General features: G+C 38.4%; 1 protein-coding gene across 1 annotated transcript; it reads right to left on the bottom strand.

Annotated features, from left to right (window-relative positions):
• Positions 1-784: 784 nt before the first annotated feature.
• On the bottom strand, positions 785-20,747 carry ca8 (carbonic anhydrase VIII). The gene is made up of 9 exons (XM_053329420.1): positions 20,467-20,747; positions 14,683-14,874; positions 14,215-14,339; positions 12,244-12,339; positions 11,125-11,187; positions 10,952-11,000; positions 10,649-10,761; positions 6,610-6,803; positions 785-935 (listed from the first exon to the last, which is right to left on the bottom strand). The coding sequence occupies exons 1-8, from the start codon at positions 20,537-20,539 to the stop codon at positions 6,669-6,671; spliced, it is 846 nt and encodes a 281-aa protein (XP_053185395.1). The 5' UTR covers positions 20,540-20,747; the 3' UTR covers positions 785-935; positions 6,610-6,668.
• Positions 20,748-21,890: the final 1,143 nt, after the last annotated feature.

Genomic DNA, 21,890 nt, shown 5'->3' with positions numbered 1-21,890 from the left:
GTTTTTAACTTCTCAGTATAGAGGCTTGAGAAATGTTTAAACCACATGCTTTATCTACGTCACTTGCATGGCTTCACTTGCTATCAATACATCAAGTCTTCCACTTCAGACAAGTGACATTTTTAGAATTTGCTCAATTTTATACACTTGATTTGCACAAATTGAAAATGAGTTTGAAAACCAGATGGATGGAAACACACTTATATTCACTTAGACAGCCCCAAGCAGGGAGAGATAAAAGTGACTTGTGAGGACTTCATTAACCAGAATTCATGTAATGTGAGTATAATTGCTGTATATGAATTTGGTTTAAGTCTCAGATGAGTTTCTTCTTTCATGTTGACTTCATTTTCAGTTTAAATTAATTCATGTCAAAATAATAAATTAGAAGTATAGTTTGTAAACTGTGTGTTGAACTCGTCCAGCAGGTCGACTGCAGTACATTCACTCTATAACATTTAATGAATGTGTGTCTCTGTGTGTGTGTGTGTGTGCGTGTGTGTGTCTGTGTGTGTGTGTGTGTGTGTGTAGATACATCTGTGGTTCATATTTCCTCTTGTTTTGACAGCAAAAAGGAGGCCTTTTATAAAGTGTACTATCGTCTGATCACACAAACACACACACACACACACACACACACACACACACAGCAGATTGGCACAGCAATACTGGAGACATACCAACAGAACACACACACACTACATACACACACACACACACACACACACACACACACACAAACAGTAGGAATGAGAGGGAGAGCGAAAGGTGAAGCAGAAAAGGAAGAACAGCACACCTGCACCAATCACACATTCAAACACACACTGAATCAATAGTTTCTTTGTCCACCTTCAGTCTGCAGCTGATCTATAACCACATCAACTCTCTTTCTCTTTCCAACATTCCTCTTCTTCTCACCTCTACTTTCTTCTCTCCTGTAAAGAAAGAAAAAAAACAAGGATTGGATTAAAAGGAAGGAAAAAAGATAAACCTGATGTTCTCCACAGAAGAGTAAAACTGTTGGAGAGAGCAAAACCTGGGAAAATGTTGAAAAGAGAGGAATTTTTATTGCTCCTGTGTTCCTGGTAGTTGAATTACAGTGTTGGGATGTAATGCTTGGGGGACGCTGTATTAAAGTTCTAGTTTTACAAGCTGCCAGTTACGTCAGTTCAACAACAAGTAACAAGGCTTCTCAGATGAAATACATACTAAACTAAAGTTTCTCTGAAAAAAGGGGTTCAAGCTTCTTTGTGACAGATAATCTTATCTATGTGAGTATAAAATGATTTATTTTCTCTAGGTATAATATATCAGCCTGCTCCTATAAATTGCACATTACACAGATTGGCCAAGTTCAAACATACATACACAGTAGTTACAGCCTACATGTACAGACAGATGCTACTTGTATTGCACATGTATAATAACAATAAATAAGAATATTACACTTCATCGTACAGGATTATCTATGATGCCTTAATTGCAGTGTTCTTAAGTTAAGGCATCATAGGCATCCTGTACAATGAATAATACTCTTAGTTGTTTTTATAATAAATAAAAAGAACTACAATTAGCCATTCTCTTCTTCTGCAAGTACTCTACAGATGTATCATTGTATAAAATATTGTCAGACACATGATGGACACTTGTGTAAAAAAATTGATGCAGCAGAACCAGAAATATTGTCTTTTTATGACATGCATTCTTCTTTTTGGTCAAAACCCAGTGCCTACATTACCCACAATGCAATTTGATCATTGACAGTTGGGTCAGGGATTCAGCATGTTATGCAGAGATGAGAATAGGTCACAGAGGTTTGGTAACTGTAGTCTTCAGTCTTAACCTACTAAAGATGAACTCAGGTTTATCATGACTTGGGTCTTATTTCCTACCAGTATTAATAAGTTATGAGGCAACATCACTAAAAAGAAGCCTAACGAGGACGTGTGCAGTCAGGTGACCAACAAACCTCCAGGTGAACCAAACTGATTGAGAAAAGAAAATAAGGCAAACAGTAAAATAATTGCTTAAACTGTCCTCAGGCCGTTTTAACAGAAACATTTTGACATGTGACAGCAGGAAAAACACAGGTGTACATAATCAAATGAATGACGGCTGAATTCCATGTAGCTGCTTCAGCTTCAGGGTGCTGCTGTTGTTCAGCTCTCACACTATGATGACTTACTGGGACACTTGAATACAACGGAGCACTCGTTAATGATAATAGTAACAGCTGTGATTTTCCTGCTAAGATAAGTCAGCATGGCTTTGACCTTTTGACCTGCAAATCAGATCTCAGTGATTAACTTGAAGAGACCAAATCTAAGTACATTTACTCATGTATTGTACTCACACAAATGTAACATTCTTCTGCTTTACTTAAACATTTTCATTTCATGCCACCTTATACTTTTTAATCCACTACATTTATTAAATATGATTTGTTACTGATTAAGATTTTACATAGAAACAACACAATGTGATCATAAAATGTATAAAATATGATGCAACTACTAAACAGAATAAACATAGTTAAAGTTAGATTCATAGATAGTTATATTCATATAAGTAAAAAGAAACCTGACCTGGAGGAGGGGGGGGGGTAATATTCTGAGAAAAAAACTAAGAATTTCTGAGATTGAAGTTGGAAAAAACTTGTCGGAAAAAAAGGTGTTTTATTCTATTCTGCCAAGCAATCACGTAGCCTCACTTTGCAACATTGGAGAGAGGTCGCTCGTCGTTCATTATGCCTGTCGTGGAAGAACTTATTAAATTGTACTTTTCAATTGGGTTTAGCAATAAGGAGATACTTGTTATCTTAGGATGCTTGCCTTGGATGTTCTGCACCTCTCAACGTCCTCTCTAGAGCGGCGTAACGTGCCTTTGCGACAGTGACATATCATGTGACTCTTTGCCTTCAAATTTCTCATAAATTTGCGACTTTAATCTCAGAAATTCTGAGTTTTGTTCTCATAATACTCAACATACATAATACTAATATATATATTTTTTTACTTATATGGCCCTAATACGCCGTCATACTTAACAATTCATTTTGAGGATATTTTAGAGAAAGGGTGCTGCAGTTTGGTACATATTATAAAAAGGGGGGAAAAGGTTACTTTGGTTGAGTTGTACTTATATATGTAGGTTTTTCAACCTTATGTCAACAAGTAGTTGCTGTGTAACAGTTCATTCTTATGTAAATTGGTCGTACTGTATATGAGAGTTTTTGTGAAAGACTGTCATACAAACAAAATATTTTCAGTCATTTATTACGATTTTTAAAAACAATTAGGAACCCAAATATAACGAGTTTGTACTTATCAACTAAACTGTTTTTCCATTGTCCTCTTTTAGCACGAAATTGCACTGCCCTTTTAGTAAAATGAGCTAAAAACTGCTCATTAACCTGCAAATTAAATCATACATTTTCAGGAACTGGTCAAATAAAGCATTACTGAATAACACAGTCCAACACTCTGAGCTGTTTGTGTATGTGTAGCTAAATTTGAGATGAATTAAAGGGTCTTTATTTCCATAACAATATTTGCTCTTTTCAGCTGTTTATTTCCATACTGGTCATTCATGCAGGTCACAGCACATTGATGCAGGTAGCAGGAGGCCCTGGCTTAGATTCTGTGTATTCTGTGGAAAGAATACTACATGCATTGTATTTGGTAGAGTCAACCACCTCTTTACATGGAATGAAACCCTACTTTCTTAATTACGTTAAGCCACTTTATAGGTACTCTTTTACAATGTTGAGTTTTTTTGTGAGCTCTGTAACCACTCCACATTGAAAAACATATACAAAGTGTGGGCAGCGTGTGAAATTTTTTTTTTTTTTACCTCAACTTAAATGTCACTATTACACTTTTAAATGCTAGTTTTCTGACCTCTACCTCCTCCGCTCCCCTCTACCTCTCACCTACATCCTCTCTCCTTCACAGGTCTTGTCTCAGGTGGGTTTGTGCTGGTGGGACTAGATCAGTATCCTTTTACACTATAAACAATAGTCCTCTGTTCTATCCCTCCCTTTCCCCCCCTGCCCTCCCTCTGTCTCCTCCACTTTCATCCTTCTGGCATTCTCACCTCCCTTCCACCACAGTACCCCTCTATCTCCTAACCCTAACCCCCCTCACTCTGTCACTCTTCAGTCCAGTCCTTCTTTCTTTGCCCCTTGAATAGGAATTAAGCTGACATCTTCACATTGTAAAATAGTTTCTGTTCTGCTCCACCTTCAGACTGTAAACACTATTTGGGAGTTCACAGTTTGGTGTTTGGTGTTGGTACTGCCAAAAAGAAAACATAGCTGCATTCATGGAAATGAAATGAATCTGAATCATTTCAAATGACTGCATTAGTCATTATGTGATCATAACTGCTAAAAGACTGTGACTGAGTGGAAACACCCACTTGCAGGATTTTTCCTCTATGGTTGACATCGTAAAGTTTGTAATGGGGTTACCAGTCTTCTTTACATTCCACTTTTATCATGATCTCCTTTTTGGCTCTAGAGGGAGCTTTATCAAATATGAGATACACATGATCGAAAAAAACACTTTAACTTTCTTTTCTATCACAATCACATAGCTTGTTAGCATGTTAGGCTAATAGCTGCTCAAAACTAGCTTCTGGTTGAAGTTAAAAGTTCAGCCCCTTCTCCACAGGTATATTTCACTTGCTGACCCTTCCATACATAAAAAGCAGAACACTGGCTGAGCTGCTCTGAATACAACAGTCGTCATGGTAACTAATATCAATTTATTGAATATATAAAAGGAGAACCAATACCAGCAGTGCACCTGGCCAGAGGTTCAAACTGGTAACGCTTGAGGCTCAGTACCATTGGGTAAAGAGAAAGGGGTCTGTGGTGGAGACAGGTCTGATACTTCCATAGCAAAAGCACCTGTTTCTTTGTCCCCCAACACTCACATACAATGTTGCCAAGCCTGCATAAAACTGTTGGACAGAAATCAAAGATGTTCATAACTGTTTACAGAAAGCACATGCCACAAACTGGCAGCTTGGACGTTGGAAGATGTTTGAAAGATGCTCTTGAGTTGTGTGAAATGTAGGATCCAGTGTTCTTGGAACAACTCATACTTCTGGGACTGAAACTGTAACTAAACACCCACTGAAAATCGTTTTGTTGGTGCACAGAAAGAGGACTGTGGATTTTGTCCTCCATCACTTACATTGTAAGTAGATTATGAAGAGATATTCTAATGGTCAGTATGAACAAGAGGAATGATTACAGCAAGAGAAACAGCTTTCAATGTTCATCTGGGCTCCAGATTGTTTTAAGATTTTTAAGTCATTTAACTTCTCACCTTGCTACAGTGATGCACAGGAACATGTGACATCACTGTTGGGTGACCACAGTCATGAGTGGTGCTCAGTGTGGTCAGAGGGGTAACAGACTTGAAACTGTCAACCAGTCAAGGGTGGGAAAATACAGCTTTTCAGCGAAGTGTTACTATTTAAAGTCAGAACGTCTGTCTTTTGCATCTATCTCTCTCCAAACATTCTGGAAAACCAATACTAAAATGTCGGAGTACTCCTTAAAGACAGAAGATCTAAAACTGAATGTGGAAATGATTTGGTGAAGTCAGCTGCTGCATCTCACACCAATAAATGACGTATACATTTCCACACTGGAGTCAGATTAGATCATTTTCCCTTTAACTTCTCCTGTTCCTGACATTGTCTTGTGAACAAAGGCTGGCTGATAATGATGTGACTCAGTCTACATATCAGAGAAAAATAACACGTCGTTAGAAGAGTTTTCAGGCTAACATGGACATGTAGAAATAAATACAAGTTTTAATATCACTAAAATTCAGTATTTCTTGCCCCAAGATTCAAAAGTTCCACCATACCTCTCTTCTGCCATGCTGCTGAATTAAATCCAGGATCCCTCCATACTCCACATACTGTATATAGGCTAGACCCAGATTAGTAACTGAACTGGGTTAGTTCTTCCAGGGTTTGAACCATTATACTGTGGTTTCAGAGGACCTGAATACCTCAGGGACAGCATGCCTACATCCATTAAAAGTCTGTCCCTCGGGATGAAATGTGCTGAACTAACTAAAAATATAAGTGTTTGGTGAAAGTGGAGCAAGTGCTGGTCAGTGGTGCCATTATCTGCTTGTAGTGATAAATCTGTAGAGAATTATCACCTGACTGCAGTTTCTCTCATCTCTACTGAGCATTTTTGGCTTATTTCAGCCAATTGTTTCTGTTTTAAGGCCCAAGAATGTACTGCTTTGGTTCAGTCTATTAGTTTTCATCAACCTGGTTTCCAGCAGCAGGAGGTGGCTGTTTTGAGTGACAATCTTCTGAAAAATCCAAGTTAGCAGCTATCTGGTGAACACACTGGAGCATTTAGCAGCTAAAGGTCCAGATATCTTCCCAGATATTTACACACACAGTTGGTTCACACTTACAATGGGGGTTACTGTATTATTTAATGAAGTTTGATATCTTGATATCTGCCAGTAACAGGTTTGATTTGACTTGCTTTCATTAAATTGGGCTGCAGCCATCACAGTTCATATAATTTATATTAAAACAGGACAGAACTCACTAACACGCTCTTACCTTCAATACTTGTATCTGTATGTCCATAGTTTTTCCAAGTTGGCAGTGGAAAGTGAGAGTCACTGGAAGGCGGCACGGACCGTCCGGTCACTGAGTGGCTGGGTGGGACGGAAATTGTCGCCCAACATCCCATCATTTCCTTCTAGCAGCTCTGCACCTTTGATATGAGACCGCAGCCTCCGAAACTCCTCAATCTGCAGTGACAGAAAGAGAAAGCTGAATATTTCAAGCCTCTACACATGACAAGTTTGACCAATATGAGCTAATATTGATGTTCAGTTTACATGACAAAAAATTCGCCAAAAACATAAAACATACAGCGTCCCCCCATGAATGTTATTATTGGTGAAGTGGTATGAAATGTGTACAGAGCTTTATACAGTCTGGTCTCTATATGAAAACAACATACATACAGCTTTTTCTCTTTGACTTTCTGTACACCACATGATCATTCAAGTACATTATGTGACTGCAAATATTTGCACTACACTCAGGGTTTCCTCAGGATGTTTGGCCCTAAGGTAATAAAGCTTTTACAGCTGAGTTTTCATATGGGGATGGTGAGAGAAACTTGGCTGGGAGAAAATAATTTGACTGGAATCCCTAATGACAGAGGAAGCACCCTTACTATATAATGTGAGAACAAAGTTTGAACAAATATAGTGCACTATTTTTTTCTTGCTTTAGATCAGAACTATGAAGCTAAAGATCCAAAATCTGACTTCCTGTTCATGTACACAGGCGGCCGTTGCAGATATGATCACTACCGGTGACACAAACGAATAGCAGCTGGCAACATCAATCAAAGCAAACATGACAAGAGTCCTGATGTTGCTATGCAGTGGGCTTACAGAAGGAGGATTTATAGCCCATTGTCAAAGTGCAAGACTAGTTGGCATAGCAACAGTTGTATGATACATACACACACACACATACGATGTAAATATGCACTGTGCATACACAGTGCTGGTCCATTATCAGTCAATAATAGCTGAATGTTTGATGTGTGTATTTTAGGATAGCAGGACCTGCTGTTTTAAAGCATTTCTGCTGTTGTCCATCTTCACTCAGTGGTGGGAACATGGTCATTGCCAGTCTATGATGTTTAATGCATTGCAGTTATTTCTTCTTCATAACCCACCTTTTATGTCTGTTTTATTTTGAAGTGTAATTTAATATGTTGATTCTTGATGTGTTGATGAGGAAGGAAACCACCGCTGACATTCTCACTTGTATATTTTAAAGGTTTTATTACAAAAGAGAACAGCGTCAAACGTCCAATCTTAAGAGATAGCTCCTGGTGCCGATCTGAATCTCTCTCTCTCTTCTTTGCTATAGCTCTCGCTTATGTGGTTTCTTCTATCAAAAACAAACACCTTCTAAATAACTGGTCAGTCAGAAAAAGACAGCTCCTGACCTGACTTTTCACCTTTAACCTAAACACAGCATCTGTTTCAAATCCATCAGGACACCAAGAGATGGCCCCAGATTTCACATACCAAAGGACAAAGACAGGTTAGATACCACAATTTCAATACTTGTACTCTTTTACTCCTAACATCTCTGGGTTTACTCACTTTATTCTATAGTGACTTTATTTTATTCTTTCCTTTTATGTATTTTTAATATTTTTTAAATTTAGCTATTTGTTGTAATGTAACAAATGAACTTCTCACAAGTCATATACCTACATGTAACCTGTGACAATGACACTAAGTATATAATGCTTTATATGTACAAGCAAAAAAGGTTGGGAACCACTGCTGACTCCAAACTGTTGTAGTTATCACTTTCTCCCCATTCCATTACTCAAACCATAATCTTTCCCTAAAACTATAATCAAACCCTGATCACTGTGTTGTCATATCATAAACATTGTTTTTAAAGGCACAGACAGATTATCCAACAATGTACTCTGCTGTTTCATTTATAGTAATTGTTGATCTAAGGACTAAGACAAAGATACCATGTGAGGTGAAACAACAGGTGCTATATCAGCTTTGCAAACAAATTGTAGTTTTACCCTCTTATTTAGCCTTCTTTTTAAAAGTGAGTGCAGATGTCTTTATCTAGTCTCATTGCACAAATACAAAAAAGCGAATTGATCAAAAGTGATCTATCTATCTATCAATCAATCTATCTATCTATCTATCTATCTATCTATCTATCAATCAATCTATCTATCTATCTATCTATCTATCTATCTATCTATCTATCTATCTATCTATCTATCTATCTATCTATCTATCTATCTATCTATCTATAGTCAGTAGTCAATATTGAATGCTTGGCCATTTTCAAACAGTTATAACTGAGTTTTCTATACTAAGGCGAAGCAGAGCATCCAGCTCTGTTTATAAAAATGATTTAACTGCTGTTTTAGTCATCCACATTAGTACAGGACTAGCCTGAGGCAGAAAGACAGTCTCTCTGTTAGCATTTCAAAGGGCCAACAGACCGGAGGGCAGCTCAGATGAAAGACTGAAACAAATGTCAGGGGTTTGCCATCATTGTCCTTTACAACTATCTGCTTGAAGAGAGCCACGAGTCAGGCAAAGGCTGAACTAAAGTTTAGATCTATTAAAGGCATGATGACAGGCTCATTGATTGGCAGTGGGTGTAAAGGCTTCCTGTGCTGAGGTCAATGCACTTGTGGTATGAAACATATTGATTATGTATGATGTAGAGAAAGAGATAGTCGAGTTGAAACAGGGACAGTAGAGGTGTTGACAGTGGATACTTTCCAGTTTCATTTGCCAGATGACTATACAGGTATAAAACCATTATTTGATAATAGAACTCTTGATGATTAGCATTTCTGATTCTTAATCAAACTACTTTCACTGCTCTCTTCTTTTTACCTAATACTAATACTCATGTAGTTGTCCTAATCTCAATCTGGACACATGGATTGCGATAGACCTGTACTCAGTAGACTTTCTAAGGGGTGTCCCAGAGTTTGACTGATATGATTGCGATGATCCACGAGAAGAAATGGCCAGATGTGGTGGATTCATGGAGACATACTTGTATGAACTGCAGTGTTCAGAAGAGGAAATAAAAGGAGGATGTGCTGAACAGGAATGACTGAAGGCAACACTGATGTTACCTTTGTCTTGGTCATAAGCACTGGTATAACTTTGGGCTCAAAAGGTGGATTCTTTATTGCCTCCAGCAAGAACACAGATTCCAAAATGGAAAAGTAAAGTTCCTGTTGCTTTTATAACCATGTGGTCTGGACATCTCCTCAACCAGGGGCAGGGCACTTGATTTTCTAATACTAACTTCATACAAGTTTTAAAGCCATGGAAAAATAGCAGCTCTTTACAAAAAGAACTACTCTCCAGAGACTGAAAACATGATCGCTGTTATTATTCTTTGGAGCCGTTCCTGAACAAACTAACTAAACTAAACTAAACTAAACAAACTAATCTCTTCATAATGAATGAGCAGCTGTTTGGCTCATTGACATGTTTTTGATCATTTTTGGACAACAATGAAAGTCTGCAGCACAGAGGAATATGACATATCAGGCCTTGCATGCACACACAATACTTGCTAGTAGGGGTTGATTCATGGTTGGTTTAGCCCTGCGCATGAAATTTGCAGACAATAAGAAAATAATAGAAAACCGCAGCCTTATCTTATAAGACCTTGGGAAGTCTAATGAGTAGAGAAAACCCTCTTTCACTTGAGGACTGAAGCTGTTAAATGAGTTCTGTATCTGACCCTGACCTCTGACTTCCCTGGAAAATAAGGAGCATCAGAGATTGCACCATGTTTAGCACCAGATAAATCGATGCCAATAATTATAAAAACCTTTATTCTCTGTGTGTGAGCTACATCTTTCACGTTACAGTCACTTTAATCAATTGATAATATAAATACATTGTTTAGTGCAGCTGTAAATACTGCAAGGCAGGAATGGAAGAAGAATGGGATCACAAGTGTTCATTTTCTGTTAAAGATCAGGTTGGTTCAATATTCTTAACCTAAAACAATGAGCCTGAACTGCAGCATGTTTTAATTGATTAGTTACCTGTAGCTGTGAGATGGTGAGAGGGTAGCGGTAGAGGATCCAGGTCACGTTCTCACTGCAAGGTGGTGTGGTAAGGGATCCTTCATACACCCAGTAGTCTCTCAACAATGGATCTGAGTGGCAGATTTAACATTTAATATAATAAAAAAAACATTATCTAACTCAGTGAATGTCTTGACTGTGTGGTTCCCAAACATTTTGCCTTGTGACCTCTGAAAATGAAGCTTTAATTTATATCTAAACCAATTCAAAGGGGTTAACATACAATATAAAGTTAAATGTATCAGATTTCATGCAGCTCACCTGGTAACAGAGTGTTGGGGTTGAAGCAGGGGATTATCTTGCTCTTCCCCTGATGGAAATACAACAGAAATACAATAATTGTCATCATGTGTTCACATAATATCTAACATTTATTCATCTGATACAACATAATATCATCTAATCTGCTCTGATCTTCTCAGTGTTGGCCTCACCTTGTACTGCAGGTCCTGCAGAACTTCAGTGATGGCCTTCAGACCCAGGTGCTCCTTACCAATCTGATAAAAAACACATCAAAACATTTCAGGTTTTTGTAAGCTCAGCTGGTGGTTAGAAGACTTATATCTTCAAAAGACAACGTTGTCGGTGATTGTCTCAAAAATGTCAACAAAATTTTAGGTAGTATTTAGTTTCTATCTTCTGTATCCTTGCAGGATGTAAACAGGAAGTAGAAACTAAAGGAGCTGTCAAAAACAGGACGTACGAGGTTGACGGTGTTAACATCGTGGCTTCAGGAGGGGTGTGTTTTCCTCAGCTGGCACAACATTCTCTCTTATTGGTTTCATTAAAATGAGATGGTTGCCAAAGGTTTAAGACTTTTTCTGACATTTAAACCCTGGATAACTTCCCCGGTTGATGAAGTCACAAAGCAGGCGAATTTCACAAGAATGTAGCAATTTCCAGCTTTTGTAATTTCCAGCTTGTGTAATACTTTTAATAAAATGATGATTCAATCTAATCTGAAGGGAAAGCCTGTTTGCTCCTTTAGGCTCCTTTTACAGTAAAAGTACAATCCCAGGAAGGAAAAACACTAGACGGCCAATGACAGAATGAAAAGGTCAATATTTTTGAAAAAGGGTCACGAAGGGGAGAACATACTCATACTTTCAGATATGATTCAAAAAACTTTTACAGTGGATGTTTACCACATCAGTAGAGAAATTCATGTTTCAGATGTGTATGAGTTGAGAAATTTCTCCTCTAAACTTCTCACATGGTTTCACATAAATAAGTGTTTGAGACCAAAGAGGTGAAATTCAATCCACAATATTGCACAAAAAAAGCAAGAATTAGAGAAAAGCTCTAAAATTATTTTTTCTTTCTAGGGTTAGGTTAGGTTAGGTTAGGTTAGGTTAGGTTAGGGTTAGGGTATGGGTATGGGTATGGGTATTGGTTAGGGCATATCTTTATATTGTGATATTTATTGTGAACTTTCCAATCTGAGTTCATCTTCCACCACTGTTGTAAGGCCACCCAGCCTGAGAACCATAGTGGAAGTAAATCTTCATCATCATGAAGCCTTGAAGCTACTTTGTCCTGACATGGATGTTTACCTGCACAAAAAGAGCAATGGTGAGGACTCCATTCTTCTTCCCCAGAGCATCCTCCAGAGTGTTAAACAGTGTGCTGTTCCAGTGGATCAGATGGAGCTGCAAAGAGACACAACAAAATCACAACCTGTATTTGAGAGGTCATTGTTGTGAACAGGTGTAAGGAACAGTAGTAAGTGACAGTATGAGAAGTAATCAGCTGGTAGTGACTGAGGGCCCTTACATGGAGACCAATCTGAAAACATGTCAGTGTCAGACCAGACCACAGATCTGTAACTGGTTAGATAATAGAAACAGTGAACTGAACTTGTGACATTGTAATAGTTTATGCTGTGACTTCCTATTGAAGATATTTTTGTTGGTTTGTAGCTTAAGATACGTCAAGATGTTTAACTACATTATAGACACTGAAATACTGTTGAAATAACTATAACCAGACAAATTTTGCCCAGTTTAAACAGCAATGATTTAGATTTGGTTACATTAAGTCAACTAAAACTATTTGGTTAGGTTAAGTTTATAATATTGGTTAAAAGAAACCAACATTGAACATGAATGTCAAAGGGTCTCCAATTTCAAGGTGTGACACCGGCCCAACCTCCTCCCTAACAGCTCTTTTAGCATTACACCAACATAAACCTACCTAACCCTTTGCTTCAGTTATTATATAAAATGACCAAACCCCTAAGAGTGTTCGATTTAGGGTATACTAAAGAGGTTGATGGTTTTATTTCTTCTTTTCTTAAGCTTTATAATCTTGCTTTGAAGTGAGGAACTGTATGGTAGACATGTTAGGCTAAATTAAACCACTTACTAAACGGAAGAACCTGACACATTGACCCATGAATGAAGTAATGAAAAATTAAGCGAACAAAACAGGCATCAGATATCATCAGTGTATTCAGTGTGGTGGTATGGCAGTTGTGGCATTTCCAAAGTTTCAGTTTTGACCTTAAACGCTAACTAAATGCCAGATGTTAGTGGTAGAACGTGCAGTCTGGCAGACTAAACCTAAGTTCAAAACGTTGACCTTTACAGGAATAGTTTTGAGAAATACACTTGTTCTCTTTTTGTCTGAGAAAGGGGGGTTAGATGAGAAAATCAATACCATTTTCATGAAAGCTGAATAGCTACTGTAAGCAATTAACCTAGCTTAGCATAAGGACTGGAGGCAGGGGGGCGACTTTCGAAATACACCAACCAACACCTTTAAAGCTCACCAATTAATGACAGTCTGTTTTGTTTAATTTGGATATAAACAGAAATGTGAATACAACAATTACATATTTTTAGGGTGTGATGTAGATGGAACTATTTCTTGGCAAACAGCAGCTTGGTGCAGTGTCCTCACAGTGACGGTGCCAGGTTTAGTTGTTCTTTAAGAAACTGTTCCAGCACCCCAGATTCATTGCATCATGTTAATTAGCGGTCTTAAGAGGTTTTAGAGGGAGTATTTATGAACTTTGGACAGAAGTACTTAAATCATTGACTATATTGTATACAATTCATACAAATATTTTTATATTATACATACATACACACACACACACACACACACACATATATATATATATATATATATGCATCTATTCATTTTCTTTCCAAACTACTTTGGCTCTGTCAGGCCATCTGCGTAAAGTTTAGAGATGGACAGAACCCAATCTAAAGGCTCCTTAGAGACATTTTACAACATTTTTTCAGCTCTGCCCACACCAGATGTCAGAAGTGTTACATGTCAGAAATGAAAACATTTTGTGTTCAAGGACTGTGGTGTTATCTGAATGATAAGTATCAGTGCCACAAGTCAGATTATATTAACACAGTGTTTCTTTAGTTTTTTGGAGGTTGTTGATCTGGCTCCACGGTCATGGCCTTGTGTGCCCTGTGAGTGGTTAAATTTCGAGTAGTGTGTGTGTTTGTGTGTGTGTGTGTGTGTGTGTGTGTGTGTGTGTGTGTGTGTGTGTGTGTGTGTACCTCCATAGGGAAAGCCTTGAAGTTGACAGTGTGCTCTGATCCTCTCTGGTTCTCTTTGCCCCAGTGGAATCGAACTTCATGAAGCTCATACTCATGATCACTAGGCAACGGACCACCAGTAACCACTGGCAACAGCACCGAAAACACCCAACATTGTGGGTAAGCACACACAGGAAGTACAGGACAGATCAAAGCAGACAATATTGAAAGTGAAACACAGGCTTTATTTAAAGTAGGTTATGGTTGACACATTACACAGTAACAGTATATGCATTCACACTGACATATCATCAGAGACTCACCAGACAGCAATAACTATGTGTGTGTGTCTATGTGTTTCTTGACATGGGACTACTTTGGGGGACTAGAGACCAGTTAATTGGGGACGACTTATCCAATTGGTGACAAAAGCTGTGTGTGTGTGTGTGTGTGTGTGTGTGTGTGTGTGTAATGTCTCTCGACAGTCACCTGATTTGGACTTGAGAATGATGCGAACAGTGTGTCCATCATTGATGACCTCACAGTCTCGACACACCACGTAGTTTGGGGATAGGCCAACATCCAGGAGGGACGGGTCATACTGGGCCTCCCTGGAGTTCAAGTTGATGGGAGACTGGTACTCGCCGTTGGCTGCTGGGAAATGGAGTCCCCACTCTACACCTATAATGGTACAGGCAAACATACACATTAAAAAAAGCCTTTGTTGTAAATGTTTCTGCTGTCATCTCCAAAAAATGCTCTCTGGGTTCTGAGATTGCTCAGAACAGAGGGAGAACCAGCCATGGAGATTTTATTACATTTACAAATAGACTGGTATAATCTACCAAGTTGTTTTTTTTTAAAGATTCATTTGAAATATAATGGGTTAATTAAATATAAAATCTTAACTTATAAAGGACAAAGAGGAGATAAAATATAAATCTCTCAGAGAGCATTAGAGATATTTATTATTGTTATGATGATGAAACACAGCAACACCTCCTGATGGACTGTTTCAGTGTTCAGGAGGTTTTGTTGATACTGCAATGGCTTTGGACTGGTTTTTAATTGAAACTATAACTCTATCATGTATGGTCTGCTGCAGGAAAAGCTGCTTTCCAAAAAATAAAATAACTGTTCCAATTGATCATCAGTATAGTGTGTGATTGAGGTAAACCAGATGTGCCATGCTCATCAAAAAGACTGTGATTGACAGCGCCATGTTCATTTATCATGCTTGCTGATGTCAGAAGGAGGAACACTTTGGATAGGGGTCACAACCTGCCTTGGCCCGTGCTCAATCTTTGTTCTGAGAGACATGCTGTCAAGGAAGCACTTACACACTGACCTGAATAGTCACTGAACTCTCTGCATCTCACTGTATATGTGCATTGCTTCATTGTGTTGCTCTACATTCTAAATCCTGAGAATATAATGTTTCAGCACATGCAATGTTTAACTATGATCAAACCCGTATCAAATCATGTTCCTTAACCCATGACCAAAATCATCATACTATAATTATTTACATTTACAATTTACATTTTAACTTGAAAAATGTACATTATAAGCTAGAAACAATACACAGTTAAATCTGTCCCTTTTGTAATGAGGGACAGAATACATGTACATGGTTTACCTAAAATATTTTATATATAAAAACTTTTATTCTAACCGACTGTCACTTCAAAATATCTGTGTTAGATTTAAGTGCCCTGTACACCATACAAGTGAGCATGCACAGTAGCCTACCAAGCAAAATTAATGTTATTAATTACACATGTGCTTATCCTGCTGTAACATGTTAAAACCAGTGCACACCTTGTTGACATTGTGTCATTGTAAAAACACATTTATTTAATAAATAGCTGTTTATCCATTTGCCACTTAAACTTAGCTTCTGGATATTAAATCCAGATTTTTTTCACATTTCCTAATGCTAAAGCAGACCATCATAAATGGGCTCTATGCCTGGCTTAAAGTGTTTAGCTAGATAAGGCTACCCCAGACCCAGAGAAGGAACATGCAGCAATGGCAGCAATACATGCAAAAGGTAGCCTGTGGAGTTTTTGGGAGCTCCTGTGGCGCTATGGACCAAGTGTTTTATGAGTGGGTCCTCGTTTTTATATATATAGGCCTATATATATATATATACACACATGCATGTGGGTGACACAGCCTTGCAAATGATTTCACACTATTGCAGTGGTTTTAATGTGTCAGGAGATGCAGCAATGTGCCAATACAGGCAGAAAAATTCTGCAAGCTAGTAAACATAGCCTAGATGTAAATAATGCAAGAAAAAAAGCAAGGAAAGTCCACGGGGCTCCTTTAAAGAGGTGTTCAGAAGTACTAATGCATACATACAAAAAAGAGGAAAAAAGATTGTATAGTTAGAAAGGGTATGGTGTTAGAAAACAGTGAGGTTAGCAGACCTCTGTAGGCCCTTATCTCTGCTGGAGGCTAACTCCAGGATACGTTAGCTGCTACTAGCATAGCATACCCCAATCTCTGACCACTCTTTCAGTAGTTAAGTTACATTGTGGATAATGTAGGTGCCAGGATTTGATCAGGAAGAATGCCTGTAATACAAAAATACAACAACTCTTGTTCTGTTGCATCAGTTTTTACACTTTTTCCATTCGCAAAGCTGCTAACTCACTTAGCCTGCTGGACTTCTGAGATGTTGTATAAGGCCACTGGGCCTACCTGTTGCTCCTCTAACTGTAGTTTACTGCAGTGTTTGTTCAGCTACTGCTCATTGCTCATTCCTGCTCAAGTTCTTGCTCTCTTCAAATGTAATGGACATTTACTTTTACAATTGTCTGTGCAGTTTACATGAACTGGATATAGATTGAGTAAAATGTAGTTGAAATGTATTGACACTATATGAAATCTATGGTCACACTGATAATCAGCGTAATTTTGAAAAAGTAGTTTGATATGTACGACATACTTCTCTTTCTGCGTTCTGCAGAGGTGGAGAGGACATCAGGAAACTACCTATTTGAGTGATTGTGTCTCAATCTATTGAAGTGGCTTCCTTTTTAACCAGTCGGTTTGGTTTTGTGTTTTGTTTGCAGGTATCACTCACTACACTCACACATACGCTGCCTAGCTGACTAACAATATTATATTAATTTGTCTTAACTTTACAATAAAGGCAATTTTAGAAACTTTATTTATATGCAATTCCCTTTTTTGTCAGTGACTCTGGGCCAGTTCAAATGACAACCATAAAGATTGTGAGAGCTTTATAAAAGTGGACCTTGAGTGCACAATGTTTGTCTTTTCAGTCACTTGGTGCATAACCCTTCTTTTCCTCCTTTTCCCTGCTATTTTCATCATCCTCCCTAGGAACAAATGACACAAAATACTATTGAGGCCAGTTCCTCTGTGTATGTGTAGAACACTTTCCAGAAGGACAAATATGTGTTTCAAACACAAACCATTCTTCACTCTCTTACTCTCTAAAGTCTGCCTGAAAAGAGCCTCCGAGCACCCTTTGCTTTCCTTTCTCTACCCCTCCGCTCATCCCCTCTCTTCTTCCTCTATCTAGTATGTGAACAGCATTTCTTGCTGGGACTGTGACAATGAGAGTACTGCTGCAAGTAGGGGCAAAAGACCCAATGTGAAAGAGATATGAGAAGGAAGTTTGAGTGCATAGAAATACATTTAAGTGGGTTGTGGTTACAGAAAGAGGGTCAGCGTGTTAGCCTATGTAAGACAGATGACAAGGAAAATTGTGCACACTGACTTTGAGCTGTTAAACAGCTAGTTTACCATCAAAGGAAGTTTTCTTGCTGTGTCAAAGAATAAATACCAAGTGAAACACTGTTGAGAAAGTGACACTAAGTGATACCACAGGTACACTCCGGCCTAGATTCAGTTCAACTTTATGCTGACCACATCTCTCACAATGAGGACATTGTAAGATGTGTGGTCCCTGTGCGTTTTCTTTAAAGGAGGAAATGAACACATTTGGTGGGTATCATATTCTGGAGAGTCTAGTAGACTACACCCCCTTTCTGCCTCAACTACAGCTGAGGCAGAATCTTCACACTGACTGACTATTCACTCTGTAGCAAAGTGGTGGGGGGACCAGTCACATTCTCTCTTTCCGCAGCAACTAAAGCCTTGACAACAGTTTAGTAAAAGCACAGAGAGTTTCACTGAAGCTACACTAATGCAGCTAAAGAAACTGTGCAGAATTCTGTGTGTGCTTGTCGGGCCCAAGTTGGTTTCAATTGGGACAACCTGCAGCTAGCATGTTGTTATTCAAACAACATGCTAAGCTAAGTTAATTGGCCATACAGACATATTTACCATACAGACATGAGAGTGGTATTGATCTTAAGTTCTCGAAGCAAAAAAACAAACAAACAAACAAAAAAAAACAAATATGTGAGTTTCTAAAAATGTCAAACTATTCCTTTAATGTATTTGTATGCAATGTGTTTGTATTTTTAACGTGGATTACTTTTGACACGCTTCGTTTTAAAGTTGAAACATGATACTGGGTTTTATATTCTTTAGAAAATGAATACCTAATGCAGTCCAAAACAGTCATATTTTAGAAGTCTCTAGTCTGTCTTGCAAGTCCAATAACCCTGTTACTCTGGAAGAATAATCAATGTTTTCATGAAATATTGACCATTCCTCCTCAGTTATTCATTTACTTTGGCTAACAACTTACAATTAGTGTGTATTAGTGCTCGTCCAGGGAGCGAGTGTCATTGTTTTGGTTTGGTTGGGTGGATTTAGAGAGTAGCTCAGCTTTGGTGAGGGTGTGTCCTGTTAAAATGCTTTAGTTGTATTTAATAATTAATATCTTTTCACTGTGTAGAGTTGTTATCAAGGGACTATTGCCTCAGGCTTGTTATTATTTCATAAATAGTCTATAAGGTCTTTTGGAGGAATCATGAAATATTCTTGCTTCAATTAAAGCTTTCAGTTTTTTTTGTTTCTCACATTGTAATCCTCTAAATTGTCCATTCTAATAAAGACCTTATAAACATCATATGTCACAAGTGTCCTGAAGAGACTTCAAACTAACATGCACAATATTTCTTTGTGTCAGCAGTAACGTATAAATTAAAAAGTTTAAATATTCTGTTTGTGTCTATTCAAGCATGCTTCTGTGCTTGCTTCTGTTTGGACGCAAAGTTTCCACAGGACACTGGTGGCATATGCAAGCCATACGTTAGTGTCTAGGTTATGTGAGTAAAGTGTGGCATATCAGTCAGTATACTTACAGTAAGAATTTCACAGATTAATATCACAGTGCATCCCACGGTGCTCAGTAAAGGCAGCAACAAAAGGAAGAGAGAGTGAGATAACACAAACCAGTTGAGCTCATCACATCGTAACTGCATCACATACTGTGACTATCACAATGAGTTTGACACTCTTAAACAACCCCGAGTTGGTGTTAGTATTGAATATTAGGCTGTGCAAAGTACGCTGAAAAAATGAGATTGAAGTTGTATTGGAGTAGCTCCGGGTAGGTCTGTCCACAGTTGCTGTAAAGTGTCACATTTCACTCTGATCTTGTTCAGTCCAAACATGGCCTAACTGATCTGACACTGAACAAATATCTTTATGATAGTTAAAGGGGCAGTCCACCCATTAAAAAAAAAAAAAATCATCAAACTTGGCTTACTGATTTTGCAATTCATGTGAAAACAAGTACATGATGTAGTGATGTCTCATCTTGGTCTTGAGACTTCAAATTTTGACAGAAAGCTCACAGTACAACTTGGGGGTGTGGAGTTTGAAAGACAGAGGCGTTTACCAAATACAGCCATTATGGGAATTGTAGGATCCAACTTTTTTTGACTAAAAGTCAGGAAATCCCATTTTCTTGACTGTTGTTCCCCAATTATATTTAATCCAATACAAACTGCAGTAATGAATTGCTGGAATACCCCTTCTTGAATGTAAAATCCTTCAATCTTCTTCAAACTGCACTTTTAAGATAATATATGAGCTATGAAGAGTAGACAAATATTTGTTTAAGAAGACAGATTCAGAATCAGCTGTTCATTGTCTTCTTTCAGACTGTGCAAACATAAAACCAGGATCTAGAGAGCATATGACCACAGTGCAAAATATGAACAGGTGGACACAATAAGTAAAGACTTCAAAGTGCTTCAAGTATTGGATTCGGACCTCTTTAAAACACATCTGGAACCTCTGCCTTTTAAACCAGCTATAAGCATCATATACTACATTTCTCAGCATCCCTTCACATGCTGATGAAGACCATCCTACCTTCCTCATAGCCCCAGTCCAGCTCATCCTTCCCTGGGATATAATTCGACTCCTCGTTCACGTTGTCAGCCATGGTGTTTGACAGTCTGCTCACTGCGAGTGGAAACCAGTCTGTCCTCCCAGTACACTTCCAGTCACACTGGTTTTATCCAAATCTTATAGTCTCTACAGTCCCACTGGATGGATGCCCAGCTCAGCCTGTCAGCTTCTTCTTTATGTCTTTTCTTTACTTTCTTCCTTTCTTCTCTTTTCTAACTTTCCTTCTCCCTCTTTCTTTTCTTTCCCTCCTTTCTCCTCTCTTGCTCTCTTCTTCAGATCCACTGACTGATGTGTGTGACTCTCTCGGCCTCTCTCTATTTTTCTTTACACTTTTTGCTCCTCCTCTCTCTCTCTCTCTCTCTCTCTCTACTTTACTTTTATCTCACTCCCCCCCACCACACTCTCCCTCTCTCTCTTCCTCTTTGTCTTCCTTTCTTTCTCGCTCTCTTTCTCTGCAGGTGTGTTGGCTCACCCGATCTTTCTCCTTCACTCTCTTCATGAAAATAAACTTTTAAATCTGTTAACTTTAATGATTTTCTCTTTCAATTACATTATTTATGTTGCTTGGCTTTAGGTCAATGTGCATGTGCTTTTATTTTAACCTTCTGTGCTGTTTTGGGAACCCTATACTTATATTATGTGTGTGTGTGTGTGTGTGTGTGTGTGTGTGTGTGTGTTTGTGTGTGTATGTGTGTGTGTGTGTGTGTGTTGCTGTTGGAATGCTGGCAGGAAGGTCATGCTGGTGTTTCTGTTGGAGGCCTAACACAAACCCTTGGGTGAAGGAAACAGCGGTGGTTGAGAAAACAGGCAGAACACTGCAGGATGGAGAAGAGTGAAGAGCCAAATTGTTCTAAAACCTTGATGACTTCAAGATGGACAGAGAGACTAAGTCTGACACACGGGATTCTGAAACTATTCACTACGCCCACAACTTTGCACATTTTCACTTGAAGTCACTCCCTGAAGTTTTTAACTGAACTTTAAATGTAGACACTGACTAACATCCTATGAAACTTCATCTGTGATTAATGAAAAGATGGCTAGACTGAATAGTATGTTGTAAAGTCAAGTGTGTTTGTTGCCAGAGATGTGAACACTAAGAAACAAAGTGTGCAAAAAGTCAACAGGGACAAATATCTCATATAGTCTCCTATTTTTCCCTTTCTTCATTTCTGTCTTTCTTAATCCATATCCTCCAGGCTGCTGATGTTAATTGCCCTACATTCCCTATCAGGAAACTGTCCTCTGAGTCATCTGAATGCAGGCGAGCTCCCTTGTTTCCACACTGTGGATCTAAAAGCAGGACGTGTACTGTACTCTCTCTGCCCATGATCCACATCGAAACTTACATGAGCCACACAGAGAGGCGACAACGGTGATATAGC

Source organism: Scomber japonicus, chromosome 12 (assembly GCF_027409825.1).
Source record: "Scomber japonicus isolate fScoJap1 chromosome 12, fScoJap1.pri, whole genome shotgun sequence".
NCBI classification, from domain to species: Eukaryota; Metazoa; Chordata; class Actinopteri; order Scombriformes; family Scombridae; genus Scomber; species Scomber japonicus.
Note: the sequence above shows the minus strand (reverse complement) of the source record. Positions and strands in the feature narration are given on the sequence as shown.

Coding starts and splice junctions, on each gene's coding strand:
- ca8 (XM_053329420.1), bottom strand. CDS start 20,539: ATGGCTGACAACGTGAACGAGGAGTCGAATTATATCCCAGGGAAGGAT. Junction 14,875..20,466: donor GGACTGGGGCTATGAGGAAG/GTAGGATGGTCT, acceptor GTACCATTATAG/GTGTAGAGTGGGGACTCCAT. Junction 6,804..10,648: donor TCACCATCTCACAGCTACAG/GTAACTAATCAA, acceptor CTGTCACTGCAG/ATTGAGGAGTTTCGGAGGCT.